This window comes from Pyxicephalus adspersus, chromosome 5 (assembly GCF_032062135.1).
Source record: "Pyxicephalus adspersus chromosome 5, UCB_Pads_2.0, whole genome shotgun sequence".
NCBI lineage: Eukaryota > Metazoa > Chordata > Amphibia > Anura > Pyxicephalidae > Pyxicephalus > Pyxicephalus adspersus.
In genome coordinates, this window is record NC_092862.1 from 81,197,036 (window position 1) to 81,223,516 (window position 26,481).

The 26,481-nt window shown below is 39.8% G+C and overlaps 1 protein-coding gene across 1 annotated transcript in view; it reads left to right on the plus strand.

The window, feature by feature from the left end:
• AHRR (aryl hydrocarbon receptor repressor) overlaps positions 1-26,481 on the plus strand; it is a 284,245-nt gene that overhangs the window by 206,166 nt on the left and 51,598 nt on the right. Inside the window, 1 exon segment of the mRNA XM_072411941.1 lies at positions 13,868-14,067. Coding sequence (XP_072268042.1) covers positions 13,868-14,067 — 200 coding nt within the window.

The window sequence follows — 26,481 nt, forward strand, 5'->3', positions numbered from 1 at the left end:
ATTGGCATATTATACATTGATGGGGCTGTATACATTTTTTTAAACACTGCCTAATACTAAAATACCTAAAGCAATTTAGGTATTTGCAATGATAACAACATTTTAGTGTGGGAGAGGGGGTTAGCCAAAGGTGTCCCCCCCCTGCACCTACATTTTCGGCTTTGTACACCCCCACCATTTTAGGGAAATTAGGGTTCAAAGAAGAGAAGCAGACGGGTAACATAGTATGACAGTTATAGATTTGTGAGAGGTGTAAAAAATTTAGGGGCCCTTCCCCAGTGCTCCTTTCTATGTAAGTCGCCCGGGGGGTCCCCAAATTGCATTTTTTATTTTGGGAGTCCAAGGCGCACTTGCTTTTAATACTGCAACCCCAATGATGGATTTTCACATGATTTTATAATTCTGATCCCCATATCATGAAATTTGTAAATGTTGGGTTGCTGAAATTGTGAATGGTGGTAATCATAAGTGTTCCCCGTGCACCCTGAAAATTACAAGTCATTATGACATACGGTTTAGGGGATAGCTGTAAGGCTGTAAGGCTGAGGAATGTGACATGCTGCATTTACACACACTATTCTAATGACGTCATTACACACGCCCACTGGGCGGCGACATTGTTTGCACAATGTTTTTTTTTTCCAAGAGACTCGACAAAGCTATGAGAGGGGAAGAGACAGCCTGTGTCCTGATCTCTTCATAGCTGTGCTGTGCTCTTCTCACTCCGCCCGGCTTTAATCAGCTATCAGCTCTTATCAGCGGAGAACGGAGCGAGCAGAGCAGCCTCTTCAGTGTCTGTTCACAGCTGCTGAAAATGTGCCGGGAGGAATAAACACAGCAGGTGGGCGGCCCGCCCCCCAAAAACGGGCTGGGGAGAACTATGCAGCTCTAGATGCTAGTTACCAATGCGGTCCACGCTCCGTCTCAGGACCCACCGGCTCCTCCTGCTGCTGCGGCCTGTCAGTACTCCATTCACAAAAATTGTATTACACACTTCTGGGTGGCATTGACGATGCACTACCCCCAGCTCTCCATGACATTTACCATTGCGGTCTCCCTGGCGATAGCTGACCAGAGGCCACACACTGCTACTGCTCTCGTTTTCTATTATTTTGCCTAATATCACCGCGCTACTTGTCCACAACTTTATGGGTGGCATTCCTAACACATGTCATCCAGGTCATGATGCCAGCTAGCAATTATTAATAAACAGGATTTATATAGCGTAAACAAATTATGCAGCTATATAAATTATAAAGGGGTGTGTTCATTAAATAGCAGTGCATTCTTCTGCTGTTTTGACAGCAAAGACTGTTGCTAGTGGGTTGAGTTCACCCTTTCTCAACGTCCTAATGTTTATGCTGCCTTCTGGACGCTGTCCATCACACAAAAATCCTATTTGCCTGCTGTCACTTTGCCTGCCAATTTCTGGAAAACCACAAGGTCTTTTGGAACTTTTGTATTTGTCCTTTGTTGCCACTGTTCTCCTGCACATACCTAGCAAATTTGGTGGTTCTAACATATATAGGGGGCTTTGCTATTATTTGCTATTATTATTCGCGAGACTGTCAGAGGCCTTCCCGCTCATCCCTAATTTTAATAGCCCTCAGTAATACTCTGGTAACATGACAACCTTTTATTTACTTATATAATTTTCTTAAGGTTCATTTTACAATTTTTTTTTTAAACGAGAGGTATGCTATTAAAGAAAGGCCAAGGGGGTCACACCAAAAATATTAAAACCAATGTTTTCATGGATAAGGAAGCCTAACAAGGTAACCAAGAGGTAATAAAGTATTTAAAAATATTTTTATCAGGCAAATAGGACAGGAGCTGTTGAGGGATTTGAAGACAAAGCGCAGGAGCTTGAATTTGATTCTAAGGGGAAACGGAAGCCAGTGAAGAGAATTGCAAAGAGAGGCAGCAGAAGAGAAGTAATGGGAAGGATGTATAAATTGCTGCAGAATTATTAATAGATTGTAGAGGAGAGAGTCTGATAAATGCTATACCAGAAAAGAGGATATTATAGTAGTACAGATGAGAAATTTTAATAGCTAGTAAAAGAAGTTTGGTGGTCTCAGGGGACAGGTAGAGCATAATTTATGATATGATATATTTGAAGTATATGCTCACCTTAATATGATGCAAAAACCATGGTTGATTTGAATTATCTATTCTGCTTAGAAACATAGTACAATTGAATATCTCTGGATATGATTTGATATAATGATTTCAGGTGTATATTTAGTGAATTAAGAAAACATACTGCACTTTGATACATTGCTGTTATTCTGATATTCTGGTATTTTATACCTATTGTTAACCTAGATACTGCTAAATAATCATGCTCAACCTTGCCAAAATGTTACGACACCCCTGAAGAAGCATAAATTAGGCGAAAGGAGTTGGGTAACTTACTTACATTTGCGACACCATTGTCAGTATATGTGATATAACTTGGATAATGCTGTATATTTTTGCTAGTAGTTTAATGTCTAGTGCCCCTCCAGGGCCGTAATGGTAATGATCTGGAGTTGTGTGTCCAGTGGTTACCAATCATTGTTTTGTTATGTATTATGAGAAGTTATCACTAATACAAAATATATATGTTGTTGCCAAAAAAAAACCTTCTTTCTGTGTTTTTCATATAATTGATCTTACCCAGGGTTGGCAAACTGGCTCCTCTCCTTGGGGCCTACATATACACCTATTTCCACCAGATAAAAACACTAGTATTCTAGTTCACTTTTAAATACTTGTAAAAACTTCCACAAATGCATTCAAAAGTGGTATGGAAGTTTGAAGGAGTTTAAAAAAATCAGTCTGTGTGGACTTTCATGCTTCTAAACCCTTCAATTATCCATCTATATCTCTCACTCCTATGCAAGAAGAAGAGTCATATCCCTCAACCACATGCTTCCCTCTCTCACTCTTCCCTTCTCCCTTCCTAGTTCAGCCCTTGCATCCATGCGGCAGCTCTTGGGGGGCAAATTGCTGACCCCCCCTTACTGTTAGGAATGAGGATTGCTAAAAGCAGGAAAACTAATGCTCCTGCATTAACCCTTGCCCTACCTAACTGTATTATTGAAAAGGAAAGTATGGAGGTGTACAAAAAGGGGAAATCAATTGTAATACAAATTAAATACATATACCAAGCCTGATTAAACTGATAAGTAAAGAGGGAAGCAGAGATGGCTTATTATGGCAATAAAATATAAAGTGTTTAAAGAATCACAAATTCTCCGCTAGACACAGTACTTCTATGCTAGGAGTCATAATCATCAACCAGTAGTATGTATCATGTGAAGTCAGATATAGCCATCATAAGTAATGTTTCCTCACCCAACGCATTTCTCTTGCTTCCTCAGGGGATTCTGAGACATAGGTTGATACACTTTAGATGTAAGGTGATGGTGTGGTGGAGAGTGGTGGTATTCACTCAATGGTTGAATGGAGCATTGTGCTGAGACTGCATCAAGTTCCTGTTTGTTTTGTGGCTTTATGGGTTGTTGCTAGGGTAATAAAATATCTTTCCAAGATTCCGGAGACCAATAGCTCTTAAGTGGGTGTTGGATGGAATATTAAGCGGGTTAATCCAGTAAAAAAAAAAAATTGAATATAAGTATATTATTATTATTGGAGCTTTTATATTTAGTCCTTGGAGAGGATATTCAAAGTTATATCAAGGTATTAGGGCCACTTTCAGTATAGTTACAAAGGTACACAGTTACATAGTAGGTTAGGTTGAAAAAAGACATAAGTTCATCAAGTTTATCCACTAGGGAAATAAACATATCCCAGATATAAAACGCTATAAGACATTTTTGGTCCAGAGGAAGGCAAAATTCCTTCCTGATTCCATGAGGCAATCAGATTTTCCCTGGATCAACAGTCTCTGTTATCTTTACTTTAAAGCTTTAATACCCAGTTATATTCAGTGCTTCTAGAAAAACATCCAGCTTTTTCTTAAAGCAATCTATAGTAGTTGATGAAACAACTGCCTAAGGAAACCGATTCCACATTTTCAAAGACCTTACAGTAAAGAATACCATCCTTATCCCGAGCTTAAACTTTTTTTTTCCTCCAGACGCAAACAGTGTTTTCTTGTTCCTTGTAATGATCTCAAATTGAATAATTGCAAAGAGAGTTCTCTATATGGACCATTTATATATTTATACAGGGTAAACATATCCCCCCATAAATGTCTCTTCTCAAGGGAGAATAGATTCAGTTCAGCTAATCTCTCCTCATAGCTGAGCTCCTCCATTTCTTTTATTAGTTTAGTTACCCTTCTCTGCACTCTCTCCAATTCCACAATCTCCTTTTTGTGAATTGGTGCCCAAAACTAAACTGCATATTCCAGATGTGGTCTGACCAATGCTTTGTACAGGAGCAGGTTTATGTCTCCATCTCTGCAGTCTATTCCTCTTTTAATACAAGAAAGTACTTTACTAGCTTTAGTATAATGAACTTCCTCTCCTAAGGTAATATCCCCTGTTGCATCCGGTGCAAACCAAACCTGTTCTGCCAAGGTTTTTTTAGACAATAGAGGCTTTCTCTTGAAGACTGAAGACATCTTGTGGCAAAATAGAGTCACTACAAAAAATACCTTAGCAGAGGAGGTTTATTATATTGGCAGTGGACCTAATACCTTGATATAACCCCTCTCCAGTTCTACAGGAGCATCCTCACAAAATCCTTGTAATGTCGTAAGAACATGTGAGTCCTTTATTCTTTCTCCCACACAAATATTTACAACATATTTATTATTCTTTATGCTAACTGCAGTCACATTGACACACACACATATTCTTTACACAGTGAGTCTCTTCTCTTTTTTGTATTTTTCTCCCACATAAATAAATATAAATATAATATAAAACTTTTTTTTACTCCAAAAAATCCAGCTTTTCTAAACCAAATCTATATTAAGAAATAAAAATATCTGTTATCTTTACTTTCGAAGGGGTTGGCTATACCTCAGACCTTACATTCTAATTGGGGAGACCTTCATTTCTAAATTTAAGTTATACTTTTATCCTTATCTTATCCTATTATCATCCTACCATGTCTCTATTTAACTTTGGAGAAATATGGTAGCCTTTCTAGGTGAAAAATGAATTCAAAATAATCTGAAGCCACTTTATATTGCCAACAACATCCTGCACATTCTGCAGACAAAACTCGCTTATAACTGGCAGAAGGACCACATCAAATATCTAGGGGTATATATTACCCCATGGTATACATTATACAAACATAGCAATCCTAGGATTTTCAAGGAGATTTGTTCATTTATTCATTTACATAAATGGCAGTCCTTGGATACTTCTTTGTTTGGATGTATCTCTCTGGATAATATGCTATATGACCTAAATGACTTTTGGAAACGTCCTAGGGGTCTTTAAATTTCCTTAATATTTTAAGGTAGCTCATTTACATCATTTGGCCTCCTGGTGAACCATGAGCTCAAACAAAAAATTAAGGTAATTGGAGAAGTTATGGATCGCGACTGTACATCACAATTCCTTGTTATGAAGACCCAATTGTCATATACCCAATTTAGAGTTGCTCCATTTACTTTATAATACTTGATGTCCAGTTTACCAGCTCTAATGGTATGGCCATTGTAATCTAAAAGGTTTTCTTGTTCTGGACGTGTTTATCCTCTCATTTGGAAATTTCTTGTATGTATGAGATCCGCCCAAATCTCCCTTTATAGTTACCTCCAAATTAGACTTATTTATTATTATAGACACCTGGTGTTCATGTTCCCTACTTTTTTGAGAGAGTATGCATAGAAGAACCTTTTCTAGGGGTGGCCTGTCTCAGTAATTTGTGGAATTATGACTGTGGAGCCACTGTTCTTCTACTCAATACTTAAACAGGAATTGTTTTGAGTAGTGAGTTGAGTGTCAAGATCTGGGAACAGACTCAAAGTCTAAAAGCTGTAGCAACAAGCAAGCCTTCATTGATAAACACAGTGGATTTGAATCAAAGGTGGATGTAACAATGCAGGGGAGAGACAGGAGCATAGACAGAGAGAAAGTTTTTAGACCCAGGTAGATTGGGTTAGAGGCAGCCAGCAATAAAAACGTGTCATTCGGTTCCCACTGGTCGGTACACAAGTTGGAAGAAGAGAAAGCAATGCAGCAGCAGTATCAAAGGCGAGACACTTGCAAGAGCACAATAATATGGCAAACAGGAAAATTCAAGGCAGGGCATAAATAGAAAGTCAGGGGGAGGAGCAGGAAGTTCAAACTTCATCACTACAGGGAGGGATGACTGTGCAGACATGGAGCTATCCAGCACTTCTGCTCCAATGGGAACAACCAAGTGAGAAGAGCTACCATCCGACACAGTAGCAGCCCTGGGTTCGGACCTAAATTTTGACATGACAGGAGTTTGTTCCCTTTTGGAGAGAAGTAAGTGATCTTTTAACTCTTTCTGTTGATTCCCAAATCCCCAGGGACTCATTTCCTCATTTACTTGGGCTTCCTTTTAGGGGCTTTCAAAAACCCTGAACAGTTTAAGTAACCTTGATAGCTGCAAAGGTGTCTTAATACTTTGATATTGAAATCCCCCTCCCTCCAACACTTTTGGATTGGTATGCCCAGGTGAAAGATGTTCATCTAATGGTATTTTAACTGCTTAAATTAATGATAGATTGGATAAAGATTCAGAGGTTTTGGCCCCATGGGAACAATATGTGCATGGGTAACAATGTTAAAACACTCATGAGCCTTTTGTTATCTAGTTGTTATGGGGGAGCATTAGGGTGTCATTATATTTTGACAAATATTTAGCCGTCTTAGATTTTTGTATATCCTTTTTCTTTTTTTCTTTTATCCTCTCTCTCTCACACACTTTTGGATCTGAGTACTATTTCTTGCAGAGTTCCCTGAATATATGGTATAAATTTCATATTGTGGGTTGGTACTTGGTTGTACATAATCTACAACTGCATATTTGTGGGGAGGAAGCCTATTGCTTTTCATTGTGTTGACCCTGTCAACGGCTACTTTTCAGGCTGGTTAAATATTTACAATTTAATTTGGAAATTAACACTGGAGTTAGTGATACTGTTAGAGGTGAAAAGTTAGAGTTTAGAGTTAAACAATGTACCTGAATATTAAAATGAGAAATTTTATTTACAAGATAAAAGTTGTGTAAACTCTCATAATCTAACATGCATTGAGGCACATTTGGTAAGTGCATACAAGTGTGGTCATACAGAAATATTCTTCATTGGTGGGGTCTAAAGTAGAAAACATACAACAATACCAGAAAATTGTACCAGCATACAAAGCCATATACCAACTCAATAAGTTTTGCAGTAGCCTGCTTCTTCTGGAATGATATAGGCAAGTTTTTCCATTTTAGCTATGTTGCAACCTGATGCTACAATCTTTCAAATTCTTTTTTTTCTCCCATTAATCTTTACTCCGTACCTCAAAATGACAAAGTGAATACAGAATGTTTGACAATATTGTAAATGTACTAAAAAGAAAATGAAAATCACATTTACATAAATATTCAGACCTTTTGCAACCACATTTTAGCTCAAGTGCCTCCCATTTCTCTTGACCGCTACTAAGCTGTTTCTCCTCCTTGATGGGAGTCTACCTGTGGTTTATTACATTGATTAGACATGATTTGGAAAGGCACTCATCTTTTTATAAAAAAACATTATTGCTCATGCATAACAGGCAAAAACCAGGCCATGAGTTCAAAGGAACTACCTGCCTAGCTCAGAGACAAAATTGTTGCAAAGCAAAGTGCTGTGGACAGCTACAAACCAATTCTGCTGCTTTTAAGGTTTCTAAGACCACAACCAGGACTGATTAAAGAGCTGAGTGCCCAGAACTGAGCCCAAACTGAGCAATTGAGGGAGAAGGGCTTTAGTGAGACAGGTGACCAAGAACCTAATGGTTTAGAGATCATGTGTGGAGATAAGACTAGGTTTCAAGGTTTCAGAAGAACAACTATAACTGCGGCCCTCCACCAATCTGGGCTTTATTGCAGAGTATCTGCAATTCTAATTGTTATGTCTGTATATGCAGGACTTATCACCTGTCCAATACCATCCCAACAGTGAGGCATGGTGGTGGCAACATCATGCTGTGGGGGTGTTTTCAGCAGAAGGGTCAAAGAGACTGGTCAGGGTTGAAGGAAAGCTGAATGGAGAAAAGTACAGAAATATTCTCAATAAAAACTTGCTCCACAGTGCTCAGGACCCCAGACTGGGCCAAAGGTTCACCCTCCAACATGACAATGACCAAAAGCACACAACAAAGAGAATGCAGGAATGGCTTAGTAATGACTATGCTAATGCTCTAGAGTGGCCTGCATGACTAGGCTTCCAGGATAGTTTTAAAGCAAAAAATGCTTTTGTTCTGGCTTTTTAAATGCAAGTATCAGCAATTTCCTGGCTTCCCTCTATAAATTCATACAAAAACCTCTAGAAAAATGCTTAAATGGCTGTACAAGCTTTAATGAGTAGTTGAATGCAAGTCTATGGAGGTGTTTGGTCAGCAGAACAACCCTAGATACTACATGGCAGCTTCTGAACAAACAAATGGAAATGCCTAAAGCCAACAAAAAAACCTGCACAACTCATTCGTTTTCATTTAAATTATTTTTTACAAGGCGATTTTCAGCTTTTGCAGGCTGTAAAAATGCTTACAAAAGCCTGGAAAGGCAAAGGTCTTGAACATGCCCTTAAAGAAACTAGTAAAAGCTTAAAAGATGCGCTATTCCAGTGGAGTGAAAAATTCAAACAAACATACCTAACTATAAATATGGTGTATATATACCTCTGATATTGTTAAAAAAAACACGCTATAGAAAAAGAATATGCAGAAGAGTGGCTAACCTATAAAGGCACACATATACCGGTAGTCCCCGGGTTACATACGAGATAGGGACTGTAGGTTTGTTCTTAAGTTAAGTTTGTATGTAAGTCAGAACAGGTACATTATTTTATTAAATGCAATTAGGACAGATGTTTAAATAAACATATTATTAGGCACCGTGGTGTCAGTTACTGATTAAAATCCTCACTGTGAGTTCATCATAAACAAAGCAAAAAAAAAAAACTTTATGGAACCTAGACATTCATTAACTTCTGGAGCAAGCTGTGCTTTGATGTGCAAAAAAAACAACTGCAGAGTTTGTTGTGGTCATTAAAGAGTTTGCAGAACAGAAAAAGACTTCTGCAAGTCATCCAAACCGCCCCCCTCCACCCCCCATCAAACCTCCGTCCTGCGTAGGAATGAGGAGGAAAGCACTGTTCGTATCTAGAAGTTGTCCATATGTCGAATGTTCTTAACTCTGGGGTTCTGTAGCTTTCAATAAATAAATACACAGAGTTTCTAATTTTATTATCTGCTTATCTATATCACCAGACCTAGGATAGTGGTACACCATACAGCATACCATTTTAAACAAAGCAATCTGTAGTTGTGATGCAATTCAACGATATGTTGGATATGTCCATGATTATGATGTTAAAATCTGATTTTAGTTTTACCAATGTAAAACTAACCACATTCACACATTTGTGTTCAAATATTTGACACTTTGTGTGTCTTACAATCGACATATTGGTTCTGAAATCGAGAGACTGTCTTTTCTTTCTCTTTTTCTAAATTTGTTTTATAATTAAGCTAACTGGTATGCTCGCTTATCCTCACAATTTAATCATGTTCAGTTTAGTTATGTTCATTCATACAAATATGTCTTAGATATTGACTGTAAGGAATATTTATAAAAGCTTTTGGATGCAAGACTGTAGTGTTCAAAATAGTATTGTTAGCAGTTGTTAATGAAATATTGTGGTGAAAAAAAAAATTGGCTTTCGGTATATTGTCATATCTTAAAAATGTTTATTCAAAAAAAAAAAATTACTGACATACTCATACCATTAAATAGAAATGTAATAATGAGTGTGAATGACCACAAGTGTGTAGTACTAAATTGTGACAGTATTTTTGTGACAAAAACTCAGATAGGCTAGGTTGTACATATTATGAAGTAACAAGGGTATCGTATTTTCAAACCAGAGAAATTGCATTTCTGTAATACTTCAGAACTGACAGTGGCTTTGGGTATTGCCATACCATACCTGGTTAAATGGAGGAATTGGAAATTCCAATCCATAACTCAACTGAATGGCGACTATTCATCAATAGCTCATAGGGGAGCTTAAAGTGTGTTCTCCTTCACAATGGCAATATATTTGGGTCAGTCCCAATTGGCCATTCAGTTTCTCTTTGTGAAGAATATGCAGACATAAGAGAGTCATTGAATTGTTGCAATATCACCAACACAATTGGGTCATCTGTGTTGACCTTAAAATTGTATGTATCCTTTTTGGTCAGCAACGCGAATACACCAAGTATCCCTGTTATCTGTGCATGTGGGACGTCACAGCTCGTGAGAGGCATTGGCTGGAAAGGAATTGGCCTCCAAGATCTGCCCCAAAACCAGGTGATCCAAACATTCCACATGAGCCAGTTGTTGATAGAAAGAATATTATATTCCTGCCCCTGCACATGAATCTGGGTCTGATGAAGCAGTTTGTTAAAGCTTTGCCAACTGAAGGAGACTGTTTCAAGTACCTCATTTTGGCATTTCCTAGCCTGTCATTTGAAAAAATAGATTCGGCACGTCATCAAAGATAAACATTTCTTTAGGACAATATCAGAAGTCCAAAATAATGCTTGGTTATCATTAAAAGCCATTGTCAAGGACTTTTTTAGAAACACACAAGCAAATAATTACACAGAAATTGTCTAGAAACTTTTGGAGAGCTACAAAATGCTTGGTTGCAATATGAACATCAAGGTGCATTTTCTGCATAGCCATCTTTCTAACTTCCTGGAAAACCTTGGTGCAGTCAGTGATGAGCAAGGTGAACGATTCCACCAAGATTTGAAGGTCACGGAAGGACGGTATCAAGGTAGATGGGATGTACATATAACAGCTGACTATTGTTGGCGCATCCGGCGGGATTGTCCTAACACTGAACATTCCTGGAAAAGCGATAGGCGTAAATATTTATCTTAGGCGCTTACCCGAATAATTTTCAAATGTTTTACTGTAAAAAAAATATCATGGAGTAACAATCCATCTTTTGTGTGAACAAAAGAAATTTAAATAAACAGTACATTCAAGTTATTTTTTCAATATTTTTTTATTGTATGTAAAATTTGTATGTTTTTTGACATAAGTAGAGGGTACCCTGTATCGTAAAAACTGGATGTGATAGCAAAAAGCTCGGGTCATTTCTAGATTCACCACCCAAAAATTTTTAAAAATCAAGTGTACCATCTAACTCAACAAAAAATGCGTTCACCAGTGATATAAATCAGGCTGGGGTCCTACTAAAGAGAGTGTCCATGGGCAGAGCTAGGCGTGCGCAAAGGAGGTTAATGAATAATTCCACCCCTATTCTGTCTACTTTTCAGCCTATTCCTCCCATATGGGAGGAACCCTGAGCTCCAATGTCCTATGAGAAAATTCTACCCTTTCTCGATTGGCAGACTTCCTCATGAGTGATAGACCTCCATAGTGACACACTCCTCCATCAATGTCAGACCCTTTCAGTGAGAGGCCTCCTTAGTGACAGATCCCCCCTTTCCCCCCAGAGACAGACTCCCTCATTGCAGACCCCAAATAACTGACAGACCTCCCCACAAGCAACAGGTCACCTCTTACTCAATGACAGACCGCTTGTCTGGCCCCCAACCAGTGAAACCTATAAGTAAGTGGTGGTGCTACTCAGGTCTGGGGGGTGGAGTGTTAGGGTCCCTAAACTTCATCCCCTCAGGTATTCCACTAACCCGACTCTTTCCTCTACAATCTATTATGAATACTGTAACCAGACTACATCCTTCTCATCGCTCATCTTCTTCTGCCCCTCTTTGTAGTTCTCTTCATTGGCTTCAAAATCCCTTAGCAGCTCTACGCTCCACCAGTGACCTACTTCTGATTTCCTCACTCATAACCTTATCACACGCACGTCTCCAAGACTTTTCTAGAGCTGCCCCCACTCTCTGGAATAGTCTTCCTTGTCCTTTTCGGCTTGCTCCTACTTTCTGCTCATTTTAAAGAGCACTCAAAACCCATTTTTTCAAACTTGCCTACCCATTTTCTTATGTTTTTTGAAACCCTCACTACTTCCCACCACTACATACATTCCCTCCTATTGTGTGTTACTTCCCCAATCCCCTAGATTGTAAGCTCTTCGGGGCAGGTTTTTCTCCTCCTCCTGTGTTACTGTCTGTATCTGTCTGTCATTTGCAACCCCTATATAATGTACAATGCTGCGTAATGTGTTGGCGCTATAAAAATCCTGATTACTATTATTTTTAAAAATATTATTAATAATAATAATAATAATAATTGCCCCTCTTGCAATGTCAGTGGTCTGTCTGATATCATATCAGGTACAGGTATTTGACTAGGCCCTAGGTTCAATAAAATAAATACATTGCATAATTTATTTATAAATATATAAGGGCAATATTTTGTATGTGTGTGTTTTTTTTTTTTTGCTTGAAGATAAGTACTAATCTCCCTCTTTGGAGGCAGGTAATGAAGTGAATATTTAAATGTTTTAATGTAGCACTGCAGAGTATAGTAAGTAAGCAAAACTGATGAAATATAAAATTAAATGTGGGATATTAAAAGCAAGATATATCAAATCCTGGTACTTAATTGTTGTTTGAATTGGAATCGCAAATGGCAAGAAATGTCTCACCCTCCTGCCTTATTTATATATTAGAAAGCTGAATGATGTCTTGGTCCCTGAATTCCTAATTTAGAATAAACAGTTATCTAGTCCATTTATGATGGAAAACTGATATATTGGCCCTGATTTATTAAAGCTCTCCAAGGAGAGCATTCACTTTCATCAACAAACCTGGGTTATCCAGAAAACCTGGAAAGAATTTCTTAAAGTAATTTGCTATGTGTTAGCAAATGTTTTCAATCCTAGACCGGATTCATTTAGAGGTTTTGTGGATCACTAAGGTTCACCAATAAAAGTGTACCTACTCAGCCTTGGAGAGCTTTAATAAATCAGACCATTTACATGCTGTTGAATGACACACACTGTTGTGGAAATATCAAAAGCCTCCATTTTAATTAATTCTAATTCATTTTAAAATAAACCTACCCCTATAAAAAGTGGAGACTGTCATCTGTGCCATTTTGGTTTGAAATTGCTAGCTGCCTTTCATGCAAAATCAATATATTTAATGCTTTCAAGTCATTGAACAAGCTTAAAGATTGGGAGTTGTGACTTTGATTCGAATTTCACAATATATTTACTTTTTTCAAATCAGTATTCATAATCAGTGCTAATCAAGCCACACAACAGTACCTTTTGGAAGAAAGTAAGAAATGGCATGGAAATTACAGTAAAAAATACCAGTTGCCTAGCAAACAAAACAGTTGTAAATAAATATTGAGTTTGAAAAGGTGTTTCTATTATCATTTTTAAACAACTCAGGAGTCTTTATTCCAACTACTTGTTCTGCCCTACCCAATAAAAGTGTCTCCCACAGGTACATCAGAGATGCTTTTTTTATTATTTCTCAAACATCCTATTCCTTAATGGAGAAATTATCATGTGCAAGCAGTAGCTATTGTAAATCTGCTTCCAAGGCAAATAGAGGTGGGGGACTCCACCACTAACACAATGCTACACCACTAGTGTTTATTGCAGTGGGCAAATAATTGTAAATGTTATTGTTTTCCTTAGTTTTAAAAGCAAACAATTATTCAATGAAAAATATGTTTTTGGTATAGCAACAATTTGCATGGTAATTTTTTTTTTAATATATTTTCTTTTATACAGACCATGCAGTTTGAAGGTAGACTGAAGTTCCTCTTTGGACAAAAGAAAAAAACATCAACTGGAAAAAATGTACTACCTCAAATGGCTTTGTTCTGCATAGCTGTACCACTTCTGCTTCCACCTGTTTCTGAGATGAAAATGAAGAGCCTGCCTGTGAGGACACAGAAAAAACTTAGTGTGCCTTTCAACACAGGAAACACGTAAATAATATTTTCATTGTTTTTTCTTTAAGGGCTGGACTAGCAGTTGTAATCATATGTCAGATTACACAGTAGATGGGTTTCCAAAAGGCAGGATGTGTGAAAAATTTAAAAAAAACATAATTTCAGCTTTTATATTGTTCCTGGAATTAGGTAAATGCAGCACAATTAATTTGGTATATTTTTAAATAAATGCCTGAGTAGCCTTTTAAAGTTACTCTTTATATAAAACTGTGTACAATTGTTATACTTACTTTTTAAAAAGGAAAATAGAAAGCAGAGATCTAGGTTTATAAAAAGCCACAGTCAAAGTCTCATCTTTATCAGATTTGGTACTGGTCTATGGAATGGTAGTGGGGATTGTGAGATGTGTACCCTAAGACAGTTAGGAAGTGCCTTTAAAAGGAAAAAACACCCTACTGAGACAGACATATCCTAACTTCACCTAATTATTTTAATGTATTGCATTACCAAAAGCAAAAAGTTGCTTTAGGGACTTTTTTTTCTTTTTGCTAGATCTGGGATGGGTTAAATCCTCTGTGAAGTTTTTGTCCTTATTGTTTTTTAGCATTATACATAAATAATAAAAGTACACTTGTCTTTGAGGGGGGAGTTGGAGCCTAAGGCCAGGTGGCTCAGGTACACAGGCTGGGTGTAGCCTGTATACTGGGAGAGCCCAGTAGATTACATGGTTACATAGTTAGTCAGGTTGAAAAAAACATACGTCCATCAAGTTCGACCACTGGGATAAAGTCATTGATGTCTCTTAATGTTTAAGTCTGCGGGGCCAACAGGTTTGAAAAATGTCAGAGAGAGAGAGCTCCATGAGGCTAAATTTTGTGTGTCATGCTGTGATAACACTAATTTCCTGTGAGGGAAAACCCTGAAATTTGCTTACTTTTTTAAAATCTCAGGTAAGCTTCATGGCAGGATTCTTTAAATAATGTTTAAGTACAGCAGTGATTTTCAACCACTGTGCCGCGGCACACTAGTGTGCCGTGATAGATCTTCAGGTGTTTACCATTGTCGAGTGTCTGTGCTGTTATGACTGGCAGAGTAATGTAATACTTTTCCATGTCAGTGGGTGGCAGTAGGTAGCTTAATTGCCTTGTTATTCTTAGAGACAAGAGAATTAGCTACAGAGTGTCATTTTGTAACATTTTCGATTTGGTGGTGTGCTGCAGGATTTTTTCAATGTAAAAAATGTGTTGTGGGGGGCTCGACTGGCTGATGGCAGCATAGGACACTTGTGAGGAGAGCTCCGAGCCACCTGGGGGGAAAACATTGCTGGTAAGACCCAGGGGGACCCAGAATAAGAAGCTTGCTGGTAGCGGGAGCACATCTCTGGGTTTGCCAGGCTTTTTCTCTGCCGGCTCCCGCGCTGTAAAGGAACAGGCCGCAAAGCTGCAGACTCTAGTAGATACCGCAGCCGTGACCCCAGTTTGGAATCGCGGCTGATGGCTCCAAGGGAGAAGGACCAAAGTACCCTAGATCCAGGGGCAGCTTCTACCCCCCTGGCCCCTGAGGCCCCATCCCCTTTGCTGGAACAAGACTTGCAGGATTTATCTATTAGGAGCCTCTACATACCAGGCAGCATGACTGACTTGCCTTCTTTAGGGGTTCTCCATCAGGTAGTAAGGATACCTGGGATTAGAAGGCACATCTCAGAGAGCTCCCTACAAGGCAGGATCTGGAATCGAGTATCGGTAAACTAGAGTTCTAGAGTTCGTCACAGCCGTTTGTTCCATTTTTGCTTCACTGCTGGGAACGCCTCCAGATATGGACCTCGAAATAGATAGAGTGCACAGGACCGTCGGCCCACGCAGCAAAGACCAACAACACCCTAGAGACGTCATCTGCAGAGTGCACTTTTACAGAACCAAAGAGGACATCATGAGGAAAGCTAGGGACGCTGAATCTATTATTTATGCATGCGTGCACCTTCAACTTCTGCCGGACTTATCTAAATTCACCTTGGACCTTCGTAGGGCTCTCAAACGGCTACTCAACCTACTGAAAGGAAGAAACATACCATACTGATGGGGCTACCCGTTCCAACTGATCATCCCTAGAGGCGGTAGAAACCATATTTTCTGCTCTCCCGCAGATCTTCCGCAACTTCTCCATCACTTGCAATTTCCTCATGTTACTCTGCCAGACTGGCCTTCAACGATGCCTACTCTGTATCGCAATACCTTTACCACCAAGCCCAGCTACCTCCAGCAAATCCCCTCTCCGGCTCATTCTTTATCAGCTCCTCCGGCTTCCTCTCCATCCACTGATGACCTTCAACCTCAAGGTATGAATTGTCTCTCCACATCAGCTGGCTCACCTGCACTGCATCTGTAATTCTTCATTGATAGCTTAGTTACAGCTCTTCTTCACTTTTACACAGAATACAGCCGTTTTTTTCATCACCACTTGTTTCTTTTCTTTTTATTGTTTGCCATTCTTCCAAGTCTTAAGTTGCCCTGTGTATTTAAGGATGTCCCAATTTACATTTTTTTTGAGGGGTCTTTTCTTATTTTGGCTACCCCCTCCCATTATTTTTCATGGCCACCTTGATCTACCACGCAAGGGATATACCTTTGGAGGCCATCCTTCAACCTACCATGGTTTTCCTCGTGTACCAACTTCTACATCTCCGCAGGACTTATCCCGGCCTTCAGCGGGATGCTTAGCTCACAGGCGATTTGAACTGTATTCATGGACGCGTGTGGACTGGTAGCTATTTTTTTGTTTTAATTATATTTGTTTTCTCCCCTGATCTCCACAGCTAGCAATCATACTTGCTATATGTGTTACCCCAATTATTTTTTAGCATGTATACCATTAGTATACCTCACAAGTTCAGAGATGCTTGTTATCACAGAATTGCCTGACTTCATGTTATGATTGGTTTTCTTTCCAGGGCATTGCAGATATGTTATGATGTTGTTTAATGTATATGTACTGTATATCTCGTCCCCCAATTGCCTGGTGGCCTCTAGATGTTTCTCTTTAGTGTGTTTTACCAGGTGGGAATGGTATATTCCTGTCACTTTTCCCCAATAGGCTCCCCATCTTAGACTGACGGTAGTAGGGATCGTTTTTGATCCCACTTTAGATTTTTCAATCCACGGGCGAAGGTTTGGCCCCTTTCGCTCGTCTGGTGATCTCTTTCGCTTTTTTCCTATTCTACCCCTCACCCCCCCTATACCCATTGCTAGTGTGGGTCCCTTGCAGCTCCCAGCCCTGAATTGGCCCCTTACATACATTCTACTCTAGCTTCCGTGCCCGGAACAATAATGCCCCCACAGGCCCAACTTTTGAAAATTCGCACTCCTAATGTTAAGGGTATCAACAGTCCCAATAAGAGTTTACAGCTTCTCTATGCTCAGCAAAAGGCAAAAGTATAAATCCTGATTCTCCAAGAAACCCACTTCCAAACTAAGAAGATCCCCTCCCCACGCAACCAGTACTATACCTCATGGTTTCACAGTTCCAGTCCTAGCTTCCTTCTATGCCACCAACCACCAACCCTCAGTAGCTAACACTTAATACCTAGATATTCTAAAGGGTTTTGCTGAGGAAATGGTGGTAATCGGTGGAGATATGAATTTTGCCTTCGACCTCCGCATTGATACATTCTCTGGCAAAACGCCTATTTCTTACTCAGAATTAAATTTTTTCTGTTGCAAATTACAGGATGCCAGGTTAATTGACATTTGGCACACCTTACACCCCTCGACTAAGGACTGCACCTTTTATTCCAATACACACTGCGTATACTCCCGTATTGACTACATACTAGTGAGTCACCCAATTTCCCTCCATATCCCACATGCAGGCCCTAAGTCTTGAACATGGAAGTGCAATGACTCTTTGCTTAGGGATGAGCTTTGTGCCCAGGCAGTTATAGACACAATCACTAATTTCATTCAGGACTTTTCTGATCCTACTTCATTACCCATACAGTGGGAGGCTTTGAAGGCAGTTATCCAAGATATCCTAATAAAGGATAAGACCTAAATTTAGAGTTAGATCCAGATGTAGCCACCCAATTGGATTCTCTTTTTACTGACCACGAGGTCTCAGTGGCTATTAAATCCACCCTGGCTGGGAAAAGCCCGGGTCCTGACGGGTTCACGCCATGGATTTATGAGTTACATGCCCTTCAAATAGTGCCCTTCCCCACCAGAGTGTTTTCCTCAATTTAGGCTGACACATTCTTTCTGACACAAAGCCTGGAGGCTCACGTTATCGTTATTCCAAAACTGGAGAAGGACCATACATTTTGCTCAAACTACAGGCCTATCTCCCTAATTACCGTAGACATGAAAATATTTTACAAGCTGATAGCTAACAGGATTTCAAGGTACATGCCCTCTTTGATTTACAAGGATTAGGTAGGGTTTATTCATGGAAGAGAAACTGGAGATACCCATCCTGTTGACCCAGCATGCCACAGCGACAAAGAGCCCTATATGTATGCTATCAGTTGACGCCGAGAAGGCCTTTGACAAGGTCAGTGGGCCCTTTATGTATGCAAATCTAAGACAGGTAGGGCTGGGTCCCAGTTTGGTCTCTACGATCGTGGTGCTTTATTCTTCACAAGTGCTAGTGTGCGTGTGAATGGTTCATTGTCAGACCCATTTCAGATTTTGAATGGCACTAGACAAGGCTGCCTATTATCATCCCTTTTATACGGGCTGGTCATGGAGCATCTAGTGGTAGCTCTACACCAGAACCCTGATATATGTGGCAAAATCTCACTATATGCAGATGATTTGCTACTCTAAATTACATCCCCCCACACCACAATTCCCTCTGTTCTGCAGGAATTAGAAAAATTCAGTCTATATAGTAATTTTAAAGTAAACTATTCCAAATCTGAAATTCCCAATGTGTCCCTGAGTGCAGTCTATATCTTATCCATTAGCTCTACCACATCCTTTAGGATCTGCAACGATGCTATTAAATACTTGGATATAGTCATTACTTCTGAACCCCAGAAACTGTTTGTTTTTGAATGTTACCCCTCTGTTTAGTAGGCTCCAGTCTGATCTCCAAAAATACAACTCTCTCCCCCTCTCATGGTTTGCCCGTAATAATACTTTAAAAATGGATGTCCTACCTAGATTGCTCTATGTGTTTCAAACAGTACCAATCCTCCTTCCTGCCAAATTTCTCCGTAAGATACAGAGGTTACTCCAGACCTTTATTTGGAAAATGAAAAAGGCCTCCCATTGCATTCCATACGCTTACAAAACCAAAGAAGAAAGGTGGAATAGGAGTCCCTGACTTTACGTCATATTACGTCGGTGCTTCTGTTTTAGTGCTACTAGTATATTGGTTTCACAGCAGAGAGGACAAGGAGTGGGTTTTACTTGAAAAATCTACTGTCCCCAATTGATCTTTGGTCTATCCCTCCTTCAATCCAGGACTTTTTTACCTGCTCTCACTGCAGATCTACTACATATATGGGATATTCATATCCGACTGGTCAAACTGACCACACGCCCTGGCCCTATGACCCCTCTGTTCAATAACCCGGCTTTCCTCCCTGCTATGGCACATCTCAGTTTTTAGTATGGGATGCCTCTGATGTCCACAGACTAAGTTGTATACTACAAGACAGACAAGTCCCTCCTTTGGCGTCCCTTACTATACACCTTCAGAGCAGGATGTTATCCTGGTTTCTATATAGGCAATTGCATTCCTTTGTGTCTTCTTTTTCTAATGCCCCTATGCTACACAGGGGATTGACTGGATTTGAATCAATACTTACCTATGGTTCCAGACCGTCCCACGTCATCTCACTGCTTTTCATTTTGATACCACAAGAAATTGATACTGGTACTCCTGTGTATATTAGGTTCTGGGAACGTGACCTGGGCGACTCAATCTTAGAGGAAGATTGGGAGAAATCGTTTATCCTAACCCACAAGCTGTTTGTAGCCTGCAAAGCACAAGAGACCACATTTAAGATTGTGTCTAGATGGTACTGTTGCCCGGTGGATTTACATCGTATTTCTCCTTTTACATCCCATAGGTGTTGGCTCTGCCTCTCCAGCAGAGGTTCTATGATTCATATCTGGTGGGAATGCCTGTTGATCTTTAGCTTTTGAGAAAAGGTCATTCAAATGTTTGATATCTGTACAGGGTGGGATGTCCCTAATACCCCTAAGATAGTCCTATTATCTATGATTCCTGGTTCGATTAAATCAACAAAAAAGGGAGTGCTTCGCCATTTTCTTACAGCCGCTAGAGCCATCATTCCAAGACCCTGGAAACAGACGTCCACACCTTCTATATTAGATTGGGTGTCTAAGTTGGAGAAAATCCGACATATGGAACTGTTGGTTGCTTAGGGTAATGACTGCTATGAACAATTTAAATTACCCTGTGCTGAATGGGACTGGTTTAAGGAGTCCCCTCAAATTCAGTAACATTTATAAAGGATTTACTTGTGGATTTTAATAGAGACCTCTATTGGTTGTGTCTTGGGCCTCTAAACTGTATCTTTTCCCCCTTCCCCCATTCCCCTCCCTCTTCTCTCCCCCCTATGCTTTGGGCCACTGTTAGTATAGTTTTGTTTGTTTCCCTTTTACCCCCCCCCCCCGGGTTTATATTGTTCATTATTTCCAAAGGAGATAAAGCTCCCCCAGGGTATAGGCATATCTTTTATGTTCCGCACATGTTGATTTACCTTGAATGTATTAAGATGTATAGGCAGCCTATAAGGCCTAGAGGGCAGGTTCCCGCACGGCTAATTTTTAGGAACCTTGTTGTTTACTATGTTTTCCATTGTATTCTTTTGGAATGTTCTTTTACTGATTGCTGCTTGTTCAGTGTGATTGTTCTCCACCCCTTTTTTTGTTGTTTTGTTTTATTAACTGTATTGTATATGTTTGAAAATTATTAAAAATGGTTGGCACAAAAAATGTGCTGTGGCTCAAAAAACGTTGAAAAACACTAAAGTACAGGCAAGAATAGCAGTTGTTTAAATGCAGGCTAATGCCAACCATCAACTTTTTTTATGTTAGTTGCAGAGTCAGGTTTTTTTACAGGAATAAATAAATGAAGGAAAGAGTGGGGGACTAAAGGCTAAGTATATAGCTTGTATTTAAAGAAAAAAAAAGGATACTATAGACAATCATACAAATTATAAATTCACTCCCTTTTACAACCTCATGGGGTGTGGACTAAATACCTAAATAAAAAAAATCTAGTATTTTTAGACGTCTTGTGACTCGATTCACCTATTTGGCTTCTTAAGGTGTATGTTTAAGATGCAGTTATTTTGAGCAATACTAGATGACTGATCCGCAACAAAATATCAAAGTGATGCCCAGGTGTGGAAACATATGCTTTAAATATACCTTTGTGAGGAACTTTAAATGATATGAGAAGTGTTCCCCCAAGGGGGAAGGGGTTCAGGGATTCTGTAAATTCTAGGTGTCACAGTGGAAGCATATCATATAAAGTAACCTAGATATGAATTGGTGAGAAGCTCTGAAAAAAAAGGAGAAATATTCCCCCTAGGGCAGAGGTCGGCAACCTTTGAGGTGTGAGGCGCAGAGTCTAAGCAGTAACCAGGTCTTCTCCAGAGCCTCTGATAGTGAGGATGTTGCGCTGCTGGTTACTGCCAGGTTACAGTCCTTGGGCACACCAAGGTGGGCAATATAAAACACGGTACCAAATCACAAAGCAGAAGAATAGTTGAGGAAGGCCTGGGTCAAGGCAAGCAGCAACCAAGGTCAGGAGAGGTCAAGACACAAGCCAGGGATCAATTACCAGAGATCCAGGAGACAGACACCAGAGACACAGGGGCCACTGCGGACACAGGGAACACAGGAGAAACTGGAAGCAAAAGGAGGCACAGGTGACACAGGAATATACACAGACTGAAAGGAACACTGGGACAGCACAAGGGAGTGGGCTGGAAACACAGAGTGGGCAACAAGGGGTTAACACAGGAGCTGGACAGAAGAAATGCTGGATTTAGCAACGGGTGTACAGGAACTAGCTCAACAGATCTAGGGGCTCAGCACTAGTGGAGACTTGTTGCACGAACACTGTGTGCTGTGTCTGGGCTAGCTAAACAGCCAGGGATGATTAGGAAGCTATTTCCTGATTGGCCGGTGCGTTGGACAAAGCCTATAATTTTTGGGAACGTAGGCACACCCAGAGTCAGAACTGCCTGCATGTGCAGGAGAGAGATTCCATGCGCTTTAGTAAGGAAGAGGTAAGTGTCCCAATACAACAAGAAAATACTAATAGGAAACAGCACAACAATGGGAAAGAAACATAAAGTAAGGATAAATGGGGAGGATGTGGGAACAATGGACTGGAACCAAACTTATTTATCATTACTGAATATGTTACTACCAGAGGTTGGAGCTCGAGTTGTGAGACTTGGACTCATGTCCGATTTAAGTCGCTTAATGAACAACTTGCAACTCGACTTGGGGGTTTTCCCCAGCAACTTGCAACTTGATTCGTGACTTGCTTTCTCTGCTGAGAGCTGAAGGGGGAAGGGAGGAAGCAGTGGGGCTGTATAGATAATATGGGAGGGAATATGTTCTGTAACATCCTAAGTTTTCTCCTCTTGTTAAGGCAATATCCTGCTGATCCCAGACCAGTTATCCCTCTCTCGTTGCCTCTATTTTACAGTGCTGGAAGACCGTAACAACACAACTCAGTATGTAGTTAAACCACTCTGAAAGCTTTATTATCATATCGCAGTTTATATAGTCAGACAGCAGGGTGGAAGGCACTTAGTAGTTAGAAATACAATTAACAGCTTTGCTGAGCACAGAATGTCTCAAAGTAAGGAGTCTCAAGGTTAGGGGGAAGCAAATGTTGGTTTACTGATAAGGAGGATATGACAAGTTTCAACATAACTCAATTATCTACAAAATATAGCAAAAACACAAAAGTAATTTAACTTCAGACTTCGATAAAATTCCACTCCTTACATTTCCCTCCTTTTATCTTTCAACAAAGGATAACTACTTGGCCTCATACCTTTGTTTCTTTACGTACAAATAAACAGCTTCAGGTTCTTCAGCATACATAACTCGAGGAAGCTGAATGATTCTTGATTTGCATATTGACAAAATATAGGAGTACATTGTACACAACAGTATGCAAAGATACATATACCAATGATAATAAACATAAAAGATATACATTTTTTAATCCATAATCCAATGTTGAGAAACAGATTCCATAACCAATTAAACAACCCTGGATCACTATTTTGTTTGATATCTTGAGCGAGATCCTTAAGAGTGTTAATCACATTGTGGACAGATTCTGAATGATCTGTCATGTTAAAACAACACATTCCTGCAAAATGTTCACAACCAATATTATGTTTAACCCCCCCTAGTGGTAATCCGGAGTGTCACTCAGGGTGGATTTTACACACCCAGGGTCGCTTTTAACTAAAAAAAAAAAAAAAACACTTACCTTGCTCCGTCTCTGTCCCCCGGCTTCCTGCTGGTCTCCGCAGGTCCTGGGGACACGTCCTGCTCCTCCGATCTCCAGCGGCAAAGTGCAGAGACGAGGTCTTTGGGGTTTCCCTGTGATGTTGGTTCCTGTGTCGGTGAGTGCGGGAGGATCGGAGGGAAAGTCAAATAATTTTGTATTGGATCAATACAAAATAGCTGTATTGAGTCCAATACAAAGAAATATTCATATAATATATATATATATAATATATATGCTACTATACAGTTAAATTACATGTTTAAGTATTTTTTTTATTTTTTTTGTGTTTTGTTATTTAAAGTTTATTATTAAATTTAGAAAATGTATTAAATATATAAGAGTCATGCCTAAGAATTACAGCCTAAAATCAACTTTTTGCATGGAAATTTGGACCGAATTAGACCGCTAGGGAGGTTAAGTAACAAATAATCAATGGCTGCCCGATTTTGTAGGATGCCTTTATTAGCGTTAGTATAATCAGTTAATAATCCAGATAGGGAAATTGAAGTGTTATTAAGTCCCTTTGCTACTATACAAACCCAGTGTGTGAGGTCAGTGTATGTAGCTACTGAGACTCCTGGGACACCTACAATTGAAGCAGCTAATGCCACAATTTCTGTTTTAGATAGTAAATGTAGGGCAGCTGAACACAAATCACTTAGAGCTAGGGACGTACATTTTATGCGCATGGGTGGTAATTGTTTCCTCTGACCCATGGCCAGGGCCATTCTTGAGAAAGTGCAGGGCCCTCTGGAGATGTTAGCAGGGATATAATTATAAGTCGTGTTTCCACAGGACCACAACCAGCCTGTGGGTAATTTCACATGTTGATAATGACTAGGGGACAGTTGAGTGGAATTACAGGGCATAGGGATATGAACATCTGGGCAATCCTTTTCAGTTCGACTACATAAGCGAAAAGAATGAGATGTAGTATTTTGAAATTCTATGATTTTCTGTAGTACTGTTATCCTACAGTGGGTTATTTTAGAGGGGTTACAAGTCATATGGCAACAAACATCTCCCTGGGTAATACTTATAGTATGTGTAAATATCATAGATTTTTATAGGGAAGCATAGGTTTGACAATTATTACAAAAGTTATATGGGTCATGAGATAAACCTATATCACTTTCAATAGCCTCAGTGTCATTATAGATATTGCTACCAAGACTCCAAGCAGTATGCTGGAGTGGAGACAGCAATCAAACAAGATGTTAACATATCCTGAGTACTATGCATATCAGATAGGCAAAAACTAGAGCTATTATATATTTCTTTTTGCAAGACGTTCCCATATGTTACCCCGGAAATCAGTCCAGTCACTATACTTAAGTCCTCGCCAGTGCATAGACAGGGTAGAGTCAGTCTTTAGGTTAGAGCTTGCTTTGGGACAAACGAAGGGCACATGTTGAGGGTGATAGTGGGAAGTTTTGTGACCCATACAAGACAGAATATGACCATCAGTGCTCCAAAACTGCAGACAGGCATCTGGGCTGGTATTTGTGAATCAAGATCATCCTGGCACTGGATCGGCGGTGCCTTTTTCACTTTTGAGGCGTGTATACAGGTGGGTCCTCCACTGGTCAGCATGGCTGTTCTAGTGATGGCTTGTAGGGTGACCAGGGGTCCAAAGGGTGGATCCAAGGTCTAGGAGCTTTAACTAACACTGTGGCCCTGATTCATCAAGCCAAATCGTATTATCGATCGCGCAGTCGTATTAGCGATCCGGAATCGTGCGCGATCGCGCTATTCAACAACCGAAAAAGCTCGCGCACGAAGCCGCGCTTATCCGACAGGTTTTTACTCGCGATCTTACTGGGTTGGGTGTCATTCTTATTTCTGCTAGTATGGCTGGTAGGTATTGGTCCCACCTATGGAATGTCTCTCCAGTTGCTTTTCTAAGTTTGTCTATCAGTGTCCTATTTGCTCTTTCTACGACTCCAGCACTCTGGGGGTGATATGGGATGTGGAACTTCCATTCTATGTTCATCATTTTTAAAATCTCCTGTGTGACTTTAGAGGTGAATGGAGTGCCATTGTCTGAGCTTATTCTTACTAGGTATCCAAATCTGGGGGTGATCTGCTTGCATAGTATTTTAGCTACTTTCCTTGCATTTTCTTTCCTGACTACAAAAGCTTTTACCCATCTGCTTAATCTATCTGTAATCACTAACATTATCTGACATCCATTAGAAGCCTTTGGCATGTGTGAAAAATCAATTTGTAATTCTTGAAATGGACCCTGTGGGAGTAAAAAATGTTCATGTTGTCCTGTTTTCTTCCCTTGCACATGATTTCTGGCACATGTTAGACAGTGGGAATGTATGGCTTGTATGTGTTCCTTTAAATTTTGGGCACAAAAGCAACTGTTTATCTCCTGTGTTGTGGTTTTAATGCTCTTGTGTCCTATACCAGGGATTTGAAAAACAATGAGGGGTACTGCTATCTGGGGTAGCCCTATTATCCCTCCTTTTGACCAGATTCCAAAGGATTTTACGGTCAATCCTTCCTTTTACCAGAATTCAATGTCCTGGGAGGTGGCGAAGGATTGTAATTGTGTTAGTTACATAGTTTCATAGTAGGTTAGGTTGAAAAAAGTCCATCACGTTCAACCACTGTGGAAATAAACATATCCCAGATATAAAACCCTATAAGACATAGTCAGTCCAGAGGAAGGCAAAAAAAACCCTGGTACAATTTGCTTCAACAAGGGAAAAAAAAATCCTTCCTGATTCCATAAGGCAATCCTTAAGCAATCTATAGTAATTGCTGAAACTACTTCCTGAGGGAGCCGATTCCACATTTTCACAGACCTTACAGTGAAGAATCCCTTCCTTATCCAGGGCTTAAACTTCTTTTCCTCCGGACGCAAAGAGTGCCCACTTGTTCTTTGTAATGATCTCATAGTGAATAAGTGTTAGAAGTGTGTTG